The sequence below is a fragment of the Tachysurus fulvidraco genome, chromosome 23 (genome assembly GCF_022655615.1).
Source record: "Tachysurus fulvidraco isolate hzauxx_2018 chromosome 23, HZAU_PFXX_2.0, whole genome shotgun sequence".
Classification (NCBI taxonomy): domain Eukaryota; kingdom Metazoa; phylum Chordata; class Actinopteri; order Siluriformes; family Bagridae; genus Tachysurus; species Tachysurus fulvidraco.
The window spans coordinates 9,569,973-9,584,326 of record NC_062540.1 but is presented as its reverse complement, the minus strand read 5'-3'; the positions used below and the strand labels follow the sequence as shown (position 1 = coordinate 9,584,326).

The following is a 14,354-nucleotide window of genomic DNA, read 5'->3' as shown; positions in this document are numbered from 1 at the left end:
TTATTATTATTATTATTATTATTAGTGTATTATATATTATTATAGGTGTAGATGAATCAAAGCTCGTGAATATTGTGTACAAGATGTTCTAATTCTTTTTAGGTATTAATGTTGAATTAGGGATAATGAGTACTTTTTTTTTTTTTTTTTGCCTATTTCTGGCTGAATTTTAAAGATTCTGTTGTCTTATCATCTACTTTTTTTCCCCACTGTTTTCGGAGCTGCCTGTCTCTAACGGTTCAGTCTGTGTTAGTGACATTGCATTATAGCGACATCTTGCGGCCAAACGGCATTACATTAATATCTCACATTACGTTGATTACACTTATTAGTACACACAGTTCTTCATTACTATCCTCCTCTTATTCATTCACTAACCTCTTGGAGATTTACAAGACAGTATTCACAAGTAAATACTTGCAAGTAAAAAGCTAACCTACATGACTATTTATTGTCGCTGCCTCTTTATGTATGCATTCTTGATAGAAAGTAAACTATTTTGTAAATGCATAAAATTTAGTTTGTGGTGAAATGATCAATTCTTTTTATAAGAAATAAATTCATATATTATTTACTATTGTGTTATTGTAACCCATATCTCTCACATTACCATTTCTGTTATACTCCAGTCTAGGCTTGGGGCTGATCGCAGAAATGTGAGCTGAGAGCTGTAGGTGAAAAAAAAAAATGAGGACACTGAAATAACATTTATGAGATCATTTATGATATATACAGTATTGTAGAAAATATTTACACTTAGCAGTAATGCTTCTGGCTGGCCTATTACAAAACATGAAACAGTTTGCATGCTGAAACACCTTGTTGATGAGTGAGATCAGAGGAGAATGGCCATTTACATTTTTATTTAAATCATTTTGGCAGACACCCTTATCTAGAGCAATTTAAATTTTATCTCATTTTATACATCTGAGCAGTTGAGGGTTAAAGGCCTTGCTCAAAAGCCAAGCAGTGACTTTTGCATACCTATTTTCAAAATTATGGGAGCCAGCAGGTGGACCAGAAGTCTAAGTAACCACTTATACAGCCCTGTGTTCACATTACCTTGTGTTCATTAAATTGCTCCAATTATTCATCCGCTTTTATATCTATTGTGCTTTCCTCTGGTGAAACCTACCACATGTCACTGTACACATGTATCCTCTTCTTCTGGATGCTCCTTCTACAGCTTCTATAAAAGCTCTACCTGGTGAGTAAATACTAAACAATAATACTAAACAGGTACGAATGAGCTGATGTACACTCACACAGTGCTGACTTCACTTTATAATGCCAACAATTACAAACAATTGTAATTAAAACTTAAGGGTCCTATTAGATAAGCATGTTGTATAGTAGGCTCATTTTAAAGTTTGATCAATTAAATGTAAGTTTGAGGAGAAAACAATGCAGATAATAAACAGATGTGTGACTTAAACACAGATGTTGGATTGCTGTGAATAGCAATGAATGATTACTGCAATAAGGAAATTTGCTTCCTCGACTGCTGCTGATAAATTGTTAGGAAAGATATTTCCAGACTTGGCTGTGTTTAGACAAAGATTTATTTGAAATAAATCGAAATGAACTATGTTCTTTGCTTAATTTGGGCCAAATGTTTATCAAAGAGCTGAACAGATTCAGGGCCAAATAACATTAGCTGTGAAAGTCCCTTGATAATACATCTATGAGGAACAGATAATGAAGATAAATCGAATGGCAGTTGGAAGGAATATAAACATTTTTTTTCATAAAGTTGTTTTTCTCTGGTCTTACAGAAAAAAAAGAAGGGCTCATCAAGCAGCTTGAAGTACAGAAGAGTAAAGCTTCTAGAAATGCTCAAAAGGCTCTCTAGGATAAGGTGGAGTACCTCCTCAAGCTCCAGGCTCCTACTCCACCCACTGTTCTCAAAACAGGTACCACTTAGACCACTCTCTCTTTTTAAACCATATATTATCCATTAAACCTACTGAAGCAGTAGCACTTAACATCTTTAGTTAGATGTACAGTTAGATCTGTGTGGTCTCTCTCATTGGGAAGATGTTGCATAATTTATCACATTACACACTTAGCACTAAGTTAAATTAGAGACACAATTAGAAACAACAGGCCAGCAGGCCCACAAAATTGTATATAAACTGTAAATTGCATGTTATCAATCTCTCTCTCTCTCTCTCTCTCTCTCTCTCTCTCTCTCTCTCTCTCTCTCTCTCTCTCTCTCTCTCTCTCTATCTATCTATCTATCTATCTATCTTAGCTATGAGCAACTACAGACCACTCAGTCCTCACAAATCACATGATAAACACCCTAAATAGGCTGGCTTTAGCCCATCTCATTTGGCAATTATATATGTAGCACATTCTTTTATTTTTTCACTTGTCCAGTGAATTTAGTTAAAAAGAAGAAGGATATACTACTATAATTCTCTGCATCACTGACTACCTATAGTGAAACACTATAGCATTTGTGAAACAGTGTGGGGTCAGGTGGTGAGTGGCACAAGACTCCACAGGGGGCAATCCTCCCTCCTTTCCTGTTCTTAGTTTTCCTGTATAAACTAAGATTTGTGCTCAGTAGCGGTTTTGAGTACAGTATAGTGAGAAACAAAGAATGTGGTCAAAACAAAAGCCATGGCAAAAGACCACCAGGAACAACGAATCCTCACTGACCCCATCTCTAATTTTGGAGAGGTTGTGGACTTGCATGAGAAGTATTTAGTGGGCACTTAACAACATGCTGGAAAGCAGTCTGTATTGTTTTAGTTTCTCAGGCATCCAGCAGGAAGCTACATAAGTTTCAGCCAAAAAAACATACCAAGGAGTCATACAGCAGTGCCTTTATACCTGCTGTTATGACACTATTACTGGACAGCCTTGCATGCTGTCTGATTGAACATCTCATGCTTTATCTTGAATAGATAATCCTTATGTTCAAAATATATTTTTTTAGCCAAAAATACCATTTACTCTGTTTACCCATTAAGATAAATGTTGCTTAATCATCTCTAAATCACTCCTGAGGATTTATTTATTTATTTATTTTAGAATTTTTTGGTTCCTTCAGTTGTTCCTTTTTTAGTTCCTTTAACTGTGTATACTTCAACTATATAATACTGATACCATGGGATCACTAGTCCCATTTTACTGTGGGTGAAACCAATCAAACCCAGTAACATCATTATCTGATGAGGTGGACTGCAGTAGATATGTATAAAACTAGTATTATTAGTAGAAACTAGTATTTTCTGTTCTTTGAACGGTGTCATTTACACCAATTAAATGACTGAAACGTGAAGTCTGATTGTAATTCTAGCCTAAGAGAACATTTCATGCGCATTCCTTCCCTTCATTCCTACGCCCCGCCCCCTGAGAGACCTAAGATGTGACTTCATCAGTTAACCAGCAAAGGGAGACATTGCTCTTTTCTTTTCGATGTGGTCATTTAAATGTAATTCAAGATCTTTTTTCCCTTCAGTCTTGCTAGAAGAGTTTATTTTTATCCATCTTATGGGCTAAATCAGGATATGGAACTACCTGAGAAAGCTGTGGTTAAAGTGAGGCAGTGATAGTAAAGCAGTGTTTATATTAAAATATAATATATTTTCATATATGTTTGTTTATATTTTTTATATAAATAGTGAAGTTATTTAATATCTGAAGTACCTGTGATTGAGCCATCAATAGGAAAATTTGTTCCTTATTCTTTAATCCGTCCAATTGTTGTTTTTTTTTGTAATTGTACTAATTGTACCTTGAGCTTGACATACGATCGTTTTAAACACCAGACTGAAGGTTATCAGTTCCGCTGTCATGTCTGCAATCTTCTGCACTGTGCTAGAGAAAGCTTGGTGGTTTGTAAGTGGACAGCGCCCCATATGTTTAAAAATAAATGGCGTTAGAATTGAGAGTTAAAAATGAATGTTAATGTGTGTTTCTAAACCCATTTCTATATAATATTTCTGTCAAATTGTCTCAAAACTGAAGACATTTCTACAATCTGGTGAAGAAATAGAAAAAAACGACTCACATTTCTGCAAATTTACAAACTTTATTTCTTTCTGAAACAACAGAAATTAAATGCTTGCCATCCGTCTTTATTTTCTAGCAGGCCCGTCAGAGGATCACAGCAAAAAAAAAGAAATATTTACAATTCGAGTCAGAGGTCGTTAGTCCCTGCAAGCATCACTGAGAGGCGCAGAGAGGGAGGACACGCAGGTAAGTGCAATACAGGAGCATAGTGGAGGCTGACAACACACACAGAATCGGTGTGGCTGTATTCTGCTACAATTCCGTTCACTATTCAACACAATCATCTACAGGATTATATATAAAGGGGGGGGGGTGAACGCTATATGACAGAACTCTGAACAGACTGAAAAGATAAAGTATATCCTCATAGATGTAGCGATGTTTGATTGAAAAGGGATAAATTAAGGGGTAAACATACATAGAACGTGAAACATACAATCATATTTACAGAATACCAGAGAAATATCAGTGGCATGGACTTGCTGTTTAGGCAAGTGTGAAGATTCTCAAGCTTTATCAACTGGTTTCCAGTCAGGTTGATTGACTTGTGTTGACTGACATGGAAGATGAGAAGAAATGCACTGAAGTGCATCTGCTATGGCACAAGGACTCCTACTAGCTCGCTCCAGTCATGGACAAATTTATTAGAGATGTGTGTGATGTGTGCTATCGGGCCAGTGTGGCACACGCGGCTGTGGAAAGGGGTCATAACAAGCAGCTACTCATGCTTGACTGTTTTTGCTTGATGTATTATTTGGGGCCTACATCTTAATAAAAACAGAAGTCAGGGTGTGCTGTGTGTGCGGTCAAAAATTGTCTTGTTCCAAAATCAAGAGCCAAAACGCTCCCATGCGTGGTGCTAAACCCCAAAGTCTGACCACAGAGCTAAATATACTACAGCCTGGGACCTGGCTATGTCTTTAAAACCACACATCTGAGATATGAAATTGCTCCGTCTTATGGAAAATACCAAAGTAAAAATACATTTTGCAGTCATCCACATCATCTGTGGATTGAGTTGTGATTTAATCTTCAAGGCTTGAGGGTTTAAGGACTGGTGAAAGCTGATGCATGAGTGAAAATGTTTTCAACACATGTCTGGTCACTTCGAATCACTAACTCTAAACTCTGCAGAGTCAGGGCTGTGTATATTAACGCTCTTTATAATCCCTGAGCTAAATACTGTATATTGTCTAGCTGTATGGTCTGGATTGCTCGAATGCAGTGAATATTCCTCCGTGCCTTCCTGGTGACACACATGATGGATAAAAATAGCATGTACTACATCAAATGATGGAGTGTCAATTCTCTGAAGGAGATGAAATAAAAGAGAGTTTGTTTTGAAGCACTGTCCATGCCATGAGCTTTTGATTATGGAAGGATGACCTTTCAGAAAGCAATCTAACACACACACACACACACACACACACACACACACACACACACACACACACACACACACACACACACACACACACACACACACACACACACACACACACACACACACACACACTGTCAACTACAGGGACCAGGTTTAAAGTCAGCAGGCCACAACGGAGCTAACAGATCTTTCTTTCAGACACACATCAACATGAGCAGTGCACACTGTAGACACAGCATGAGACCGATTTTTTTTTAAAGACTTTGCAGACCATCTAAGAGAGGCTCATACAATCCAAAACATAGAAATTAGTATCCATTAAATATTTAACACACTCAAACCATATTAAATTAAAAATCCACTGAGGAACATTGCCCAGATAATCTTGCAAAAAAGAAAAAGGTCCAAAAACCCAACTTAATGAAAGCGCAGAACTATTAGCAATAATACCAAGAGCTGTAGGTCCCTGAACATTTGGGTTCATATGTTAACAGTCTGATTTCTGTAGATATGCCACAGTGTCTGCCAGTCAAAAGGATTTATATCTGAATCAATTCAGACGCTACAGTGGCATTTGCTACAAAGCATCACTCAAAATGATTCTGAGTCGATTCACGTCAAACAGGCAAAAACCTGCAATGAATGCTGGTATTCAGTGAATCAGTGAGTCACCTGCTGGTGACTCATATTTTAGGTTTTAGCTAAGAAGTTTGATAACTAAATGATGTTATTCATCACTTTCTTCAAGACCTCAGCATGTCTTTCTTTATTCTTTTCTCAGAGTTATAAAGCACCGACATGGCCAAACAGCATAACAGCTAATAGGCAACAATGCCATAGAACTAAACCCTGTAAAGAAAGAGACACCCATGGGCACACAGATAAGCAAGGAGGCAAATTTCACTGCTTAAAAATTACACCATGTCCGTGATGAAGCTGGTGTCCAGATGCACTATGAGGATTCGGAGAAAAGACATTTCTTTGCGTGTGTTCTCGAATATTATGCGGGGATCATCTGACTGGCACCGCAGGCAGTTGGGTGCCATCACCATGGCCAGATTGTTCACATCCATCTTAGTCTTGCTTACGTTCACTGGTTGTGCAAAAACCTGAAAGGAAATGTCACAAGAAGAGTTTTTTTATTTATTGAAAATAAACTGCAATTGATTAATTAAAATAAAATCAGAAAATGTCATCTGTCCAATTATCATTATGATAATAAAAAGAAAAGCAACAATAATAACAGATTTAGAGATCTTAGTGATAGACATGAACCCAATCTTTACATTCAAAAAAGGTTTTTATGATCATTTTCACTAGTTGGATGTTTCCATTTAGGACTTTGTAAATGCAGACATGCTTTAAAAAATGTTGGGACTGAAACCCTGTGACATCTGAAGTGAGCATCACATGGTTTGGGCAGAGGTTTATTATCTGCAACCTGAGAAGACTACTTCAATGAGTTCCAGTAAAGATTACATTACATTGTGTGTGAATGTGTAATGTATAAGTCTACAGAGGGGTGAAGGTGCAAAGCTCCAGCCACTTAAAAGTGTTTATAGCTGTTTTGCCCTGGTGAGACTTTTTGCTTGCCAGATGAAAAAAAAAATAATGTCTGTGCTGTTGTGACCTCAAACAATGCTTTTAAAACCCTGATGTTGATTATTTAACTATAAAGTGTTTTACTGTTTTAAATCAAAACCTGTCCATCCATCTATTTTCTGTACCATTTATCCTACATAGAATTCCAGGGATCCTGGAGTCTATTTCAAACAATTCAGAGACACCAATCTGCCTATGACGCATGGCTTTGTACATGGGAAAGAAACTGGAGAATCTTAAGCACGGAGAGAATATGCAAACTTTGTGCACACGGAGCAGGGGCAGGAATCAACTCCCAACCCTGGAGGTATGAGACAAACATGTTAACCTTTAAGCCTTTGTTAGGTTTAATGCTTTGGAACATGTGAAAAACAATTTAGTTCTTGTTATCACTTAAATTCTAGCAGTTATTAAGAGTCCTTACTGGCCTGTTTTCTCTCTTAAAGATAATATGTCTAAATAATGCAGTTTCTCATGTTACTGTGCAACTGTGTCTTTTCTGTGTTGGAAAAAAAAGTTAGAGCTTTATCTCTTTAACAAAGCTCTGACACTAGAGACGTCTTCCAAGCAAGTAAAATGTTCTCTAAAGAGAATGAAATCAGCAAATCAAACATTTATTTATAACTTCAACCTAAGTATTCTTTATTTAGGCCTCTGTGTGTGTGTGTGTGTGTGTGTGTGTGTGTGTGTGTGTGTGTGTGTGTGTGTGTGTGTGTGTGTGTTACCTGTAAGAAATGGATGAAGTAACACAGTACCAGTCTGTTGAGCTCTGGTAAAGCCTGCACTACGCTGATGGCTGCTTCAGCATCCTCATAGTGACTGATACACTGCATATAAAAACTCTGTGGAATCACAGGCTCCTCCAACTCCCTGTACCACAGCTTTAATAGTGACGCTGAGAGAAAGACAAAGAGAAAGATCACAGGCTTGTCCATCACATTAAAAAAAAACTGTCATCAAATAAAAACCTCTGAATGTGAGCCATGATGCCGCACTTACCAGGGACGTTAGGGTCAGAGAGATTTTCTGGAATTTTCCACTGGTCCACCTGTAATTTGAGGGCATTCACTTCATCTATGTCTCCTGGGACTCTGCAACATTAAAACACACGACCGATAACAGAGTCAGTAACACACCCCTCAGCACTGTTAATGTTATGGTCATTATTCTGTCTCATGAGTGAAATGAATCCAAAGAACTGTTGCTAGTTCACAGCCGTGGCTCTCAAAGTGATTTACAGAAAGCAGTGGACTATATTTATCCGAATCTGAACACAATAATATGCTACATGCTTTTCAGCCTTTTCCATCAAATTTAAACCTCAGAGAGGTTTTATCTGTGTGTATGAGTGTGTGTGTGTTGATTGAGCAGGAAAGAGTGCTACATTAATAACACACAGAGGCTCTGAAGCAAATAAACCTTTAAATCTGGACATTATTAAAAACAGCAGATGACAAACAAATGGTGAGCGACAGATTTCCTGACAGGACGTGCACAGGTGACGGGTGTCAGGAAAAAGGTTATTAAAAAAAAAAGGAACAAGTGATGGAAAGAATGTGTTTGTCTTGTTTAGCTTCATATGTCCACAGTCCTGCGCTCAATGTCAAATGAGAGGAAAAACTGATCCCACGGCTTCTCTCTCCCTGTCTGATAAACACGGAGTAAATCTAATCCATGTGTTCATATCTCCATCACAGCCCTGAATAAAGCTGGTGCTATCACATCTGTTCCGCTTTATTGAGGCAAATCGCACTGAGGCACTGGCTTTTGGAATACGGATCAGCTGACCACAAATGAACAGTTTTTCTATTTGTTAAGAGAAATGTTAAACAAATGGTGGTCGGATTGGATAAACGGCTCCTGTAGGGACCACCCAGTGACCGGGGATTTGGAGCATGTGTGAAAACTTTACAACACATAACAGAGAGCTGTCTCTTCCAGGAGAGGACACACACTCGTTTAGTTGTTGTGATTACTCGACTAGACATTTGCAGAGGAGACGTAATGACATCTCTTCTCAAGCGTCTGTGTTTTGGAAAGTGACATCCCTCCCAATCTGAGACAGGCGGTGTTTTAGGAGCGTTGTATTATCATCAGTGTCACAATAACAGTTTGGTATGATAATTTCCTCTGCTGCTGTTTCAAGTTTACTAGTTTACTGTTAGCAGTAACCTGAGACATGTGCTCACCCTATTACTTGATTATTGTGAGCTGTGCAGCTAATTACCTTTGGTCTTGGCAGCATCTCTGTGTTTTATCCAATATGAGTAAAAAACTTAACATCTTAATATATGTGTTTTGTATCGATACAATTCTTTTTCTTTCTGAAACAGTTGGTATTTGTGTTGTATTGCCTCAGGCAGTGTAGGAGTGGAAAAGTAAATGTCTGTAACTTAGCAGCTCATTTTGGTAGCTGGAAATAGTTGCTAACAAGGTAGGTAATTGTTCATGATGTTAGGAAGAAAATGTTTTTGGAAGGAAAGTTCACATCTGAACTCCCTGCATTCCCATCCACGCATTCCACTCCTCCTGACAAAAATATTCAAGTCCAAGTCTATCTATGTCTCTTCAAACCAAAGACGTACACTATCATTAGGTAAAGGCGTGCCAATTGACTTTACTTTTGGCTTTCAGGGCTGCTTAAAAATGAAAAGCATGTACCTTAACTTTGACAGAATATGAGCTTGATTTCCTATGATGCTACAGGCATGCATGGCCTGGAGCCTAGGAAGAAAACCTGGTGGGGTGAAAGCGATGGCATTACTCTCTATTTCCTCAGAGGGTGGACAATGAGAGAGACAGGTTGGCAGGCATCACGTGGCTCGGAGGAAGCATGTGGTTGGTAGTCGATTGAAGAGACGTGTCATGTGAGCGAGGGGATGGTAGCTTGCTACAGACAACACTACAAAGGAGTCTTATGTGTGATATGTTTGTCCCTCTTAAGTCTCTCTTTATTGTGTCTTACCTGAATATACCCTCTGTCTGCGCTCCACCGAGTGCCAGGACACATTGAGAAAGTTGCACCTGCACCCAGGGCAGCCTCCTCAGAGGGAACCGCTGACTCTGCCTCTCCATGATCTCTTCCAGAGCGCTTCCGAATAGTGAGGGTGTCACAATGGCGTTCCTACCGTGATCAATCTCATCCAGGGTAGGTTTCCTCAGACCCTTGAGAGAGAGAGAGAGAGAGAGAGAGAGACTGAAGGATGAGCCAAGAATACAGAGGCAAGTGTCACATTTGAAGACAACCTGTTAAAATTAAGATTCTGGACATGATGCATACAGACTTCTTTTCACAAGGACGAAGATTTGTATATGATGGACCGGTTGGAAATTCTGTTATGTTTGAGAAGCCACTTCTTGGTAGCATGATAACATAACACTAGCATCTAGTGAGCAGCTGTGTGGTGTGCTGCTAAATATAACATCTCATTGACAAAGAGTGGAGACAGTGGTGGGAAGGCTGATTACAGGGTGGGGACTGGATAAAGGACAGTGAAGGAGGTGGGACACAGCTACTGTGCGTGTGTGTGTGTGTGTGCGCGAGATGTGGAGATCTGGGGTTACTGTATCGCTATTTCCCCAGGCCGAGTGGCTCTCATGGAGCTTTCTCAAGGCTGATTGTTAGCACATGTAGACACTTAGACACTGCTGCACTGTTACACTTCAGCAGTCTCGGGCCAGCCTGAACGCATTACAGGCTCTTTTCTTTCAGCAGCACCATAAACCTGTGGTTGTTCTCTCCGGATACCCTGTTTAAACCGCTGACCTTTCAGATAGCTCATCAAACCAATTCTGTTTACCTCGAGTATGTGGATAACTTTCAATCAACTGCTCAGTTTGCTTAAAGCCTTGTCAAGCTCCAGTATTGGCGAGGCCAAAGAATAAACTTGTCTGAGATGAATAAATAGACATGCACTTCTTACCTTTTTACCCCCAGTCACAGCAACTTTCTGCAGTTTGCGGTAGCAGTATTTGGCATAAGTGCTGATTGGCAAACCTGTGGAGGAAACGAACAGTCAATGGCAGGGTTACTGCTGAAACATCACTAGGTTTGAATCAGGCACTTGTTTTGTATTTGTGTGAAAATTCCCAAAGAGTGAAAGGGGAGTCAACTTTCTGTACTTTAGTCCTTACTAATATGGGATTTAAAAAGGTGTTAACACATCTGCAAATATCAGGAAGGCAATGAGCTGGAACATGAAGTGTGTGGAGCTGAACTCACATGTGTATATTTTAGTTACACTAATGTGTGTTCAAGGCTTAGCTGAAACCAGCTTGAGTATTTTTTTTTTATACTTTTTTCCAGGATGTTTTACTACAATGTGGCTGAAGCTAGGAAAAACATACATAGCGTAAACCCACATGGAAATTTCACTACAAATACACTCCAGATCAAACAGACGCAAATTCTTCTGTCATTAGTGGAGCATTTGGGGTGCAGGGGTAAGTGTTGTGCCATCGTCACTCCGATAACACTGCTGTGAACTGGTGGAACGCTGCGTGGTAAGGAAATAAATCTCACAGCTACAGTGCGTCAATTTGGAATTGCTACTTTTCTGACAGATAATTGGTTAGACGTTAATGAGCCGTAATTCGAAACTGACTTCCACTTCCAGCGTGGTAGCTCTTAGATAACAATCTACAGAGCTGAAGACTTTGGAGCTCAGAAATGATAATATGGGGTCTTGAATTGATGAAGCGAGAGAGAGAGAGAGAGAGAGAGAGAGAGAGAGAGAGAGAGAGAGAGAGAGAGAGAGAGAATTAGAAGAAGAAAAAGAATTAGAAGAAGAAGAAGTAGAAGAAGAAGTCTCTTAAAACTGAGAGAGGATAGAGATGGGAAGATCTCACCTAAACAACCACATTCTGTAAACAAACAATTCTTACCGAAGTTAACTTTGGATTTTTTATGTACAGGATAGCAGCTTGTAAAAACAGCTAGACGTACAGGAGAGCTTTTATTTGTTAGTGAAAAAAAGAGAGATTGAATGATGAATAAAACAAAGGACTGTTGTGAAGGATCTGGTATGAAAATTGAAAGAGCAGCAGCTGTATCAGTGTCTACTGGGATGTGTGTGTGTGGTTGTGGTGTTGGTGATCTCTGTGCGAACCGAGAAGGAAAGATGATGTAAGAAAATAAGAAAAGGACTATTTTCTAGACACAGAATGGACAGAAAGAAGTGTTTCCCATTGCAGTAATGAAGGAGTCTGAGTATTATTGGCCTTTAAGTTCACACATCTGGCAAAACACCTCTTCTGTTTGGGCTGAGGAAACAAATGGCCAGCTTTTTATAGTCTAGAATACACAAACACACACACACACACACCTACAGTGCACACAAGACGATTCAAAGCCACTTAAAATACGTTACAGCCTCCAAACGTTTGTAACCTGAGCTAGTTTAAAACTCTCTCAGCCTGGTTAGAAGCTGAAAAGGTTATGGGGAAAACTTGCAGCTTTTACAGCTGTTATCAGGGCAGTGAAAACACGGCCAGCAAATGGGCCAGACATTTCGCGAGCGCTTGTTTCTGTTTGATCCATCTCGCGCCCACTCACACTATCCTCATGTCTCCTTTCCCCTTTCAGTTCCTCTCTTCTCACCTTTTTAAAATTCACTTCCTTTTCCTAGTTATTTTTTATTTGTGCACTAGTACCCAGACTCTTGTTTACAGCTTTTTAAAACAAGTAAATAAAACCTCCTTTATTCATCCCTCACACATATTAGGGATTAGTCATGTTTTCCCATCTACACATATCCTTCTCAGCCTCTCTCCTTCTCTCTCCCTCGCTCTCTTTGTCTTGCTTTGTTTCCCTGTGTCCTCCTCCGCTTGTGTTATTGGCCTCAGGAAAACAAAGAATAAGCGACTGACACCATCACTTCAGTCCAGGCAAAGTGGGAGGAGATGAGTAAGGAGATGAAGAGAGAGAAGAAAGAAAGGAGAGATAGAAAAGGACTGATTTGCATAGCAATAGTCGCTGATGTAATGGCTTTTCTTTAATCCCATAGAGGCAAAGAATCCTGGCTTTCTGATGAAGTGCTTAACATATTAAGGAAAGCGTTTTTTCCCCCCACTTCAGAACCCCTTTGACCCTGCCCCATCCACCCAGTACACCCACCACACAACAGCCCTCCAGTCTGGCACAGTGAGACAGTGGGAGAAGCCCCTCTCAGTGAGCTGGCTCCTGATTCGGAAAGTAGAACTCTGAAATCTGCTCCTCTATCACAACACTTCAGTTCTGGCAAACACCTTATGATGCCAAACATTTGAATCCTACAGGCTTCCTGAATCCCACACTGCACTCTAGCACTATAATGTGTGTTCTCTGTGTGATTGTTTATTGTACTGCTGCAATAAAACTCCTTCAGAAATTAGTAGTCTCTATCTATCTATCTATCTATCTATCTATCTATCTATCTATCTATCTATCTATCTATCTATCTATCTATCTATCTATCTATCTGTCTGTCAACTGTTTATTATCAAATTTCCTCATATTTGTGTGAGATAAAATTGCATTGGCTTTACAAATGTATTGTTTACTGATATTATTAAATACATATTAAATACATTTATTTATTGAACCCATTTTTTTTTTTAAATCGGCACCGTTTTACAGAAGCAATTATCCACTAGAGGGCGTGTGTTATCATGGCCATGGGGGTTTCCTGTGGCTTAGTGCTTTAATGTACTGCAGGTGAACTTTAATCAGGTTGTAAAAACTCTCACTGAGTATTAATAAGAACTGAAAGCTTAAAAACCGGAGCTAAGTTTTGAGGGTCGGAGCCAACCAAAAAAAGTCCATATGGTAACAAGAGCTGATTTTGCAAATGAGAAAAAAAAGGAAAGAAATATGACTATTGATTTCGCTTTATATTTGATTTTCAAGTTAAACTGGCCTTTTAAAAAACCTCATACTTGTATCCAGGCTATAATCCTAAGGCTCTTCCTTCTGAATACACAAGAATGGTAATTCAGCAGTAATTCATCAGGAGTGTGTTAAATATAAGGTCATTTCTTGAGAGAACTCCCAACCCCAAGAACTGCAAGCTCTTCTGCATCTGTAAGCATAAAGCATTACTGATGTTTTAAGCCTTATTAATGTTAAGACATTTTCCAAATTCAGAAACTCTGTAAGCGACAAAACAAAACAAAACTAATCCGAGGGCAAAGGCTGACACTTTACAACTGAGAGAATGTCACACAGCTTTAAAAGAGAGACCAGAGGCCTGAGTAATACCCGAACCGGAGCCACACACCACTGTGACTAATCTTCCTTTGTGCTTTAAGTGAAGAGCTTTTAGAGGAGCAGTTTGTAATATGCAGAGTGCTCTGATGCCTGTGA

At 39.1% G+C, this 14,354-nt stretch overlaps 1 protein-coding gene across 6 annotated transcripts in view; it reads right to left on the bottom strand.

Moving 5' to 3' along the window:
• Positions 1-4,025: 4,025 nt before the first annotated feature.
• The window catches only part of arhgap46b (Rho GTPase activating protein 46b), a 77,357-nt gene continuing 67,028 nt past the window's right edge, over positions 4,026-14,354 (bottom strand). For all 6 annotated transcript variants that reach the window (XM_047806883.1, XM_047806884.1, XM_047806885.1 and 3 more), the window contains 5 exons: positions 10,936-11,009; positions 9,978-10,177; positions 8,012-8,103; positions 7,738-7,907; positions 4,026-6,519 (listed from right to left, as the gene is read on the bottom strand). In XM_047806883.1, coding sequence (XP_047662839.1) covers positions 6,325-6,519; positions 7,738-7,907; positions 8,012-8,103; positions 9,978-10,177; positions 10,936-11,009 — 731 coding nt within the window. In that variant the 3' untranslated portion in view covers positions 4,026-6,324. The remainder of the gene's footprint in view (positions 6,520-7,737; positions 7,908-8,011; positions 8,104-9,977; positions 10,178-10,935; positions 11,010-14,354) is intronic.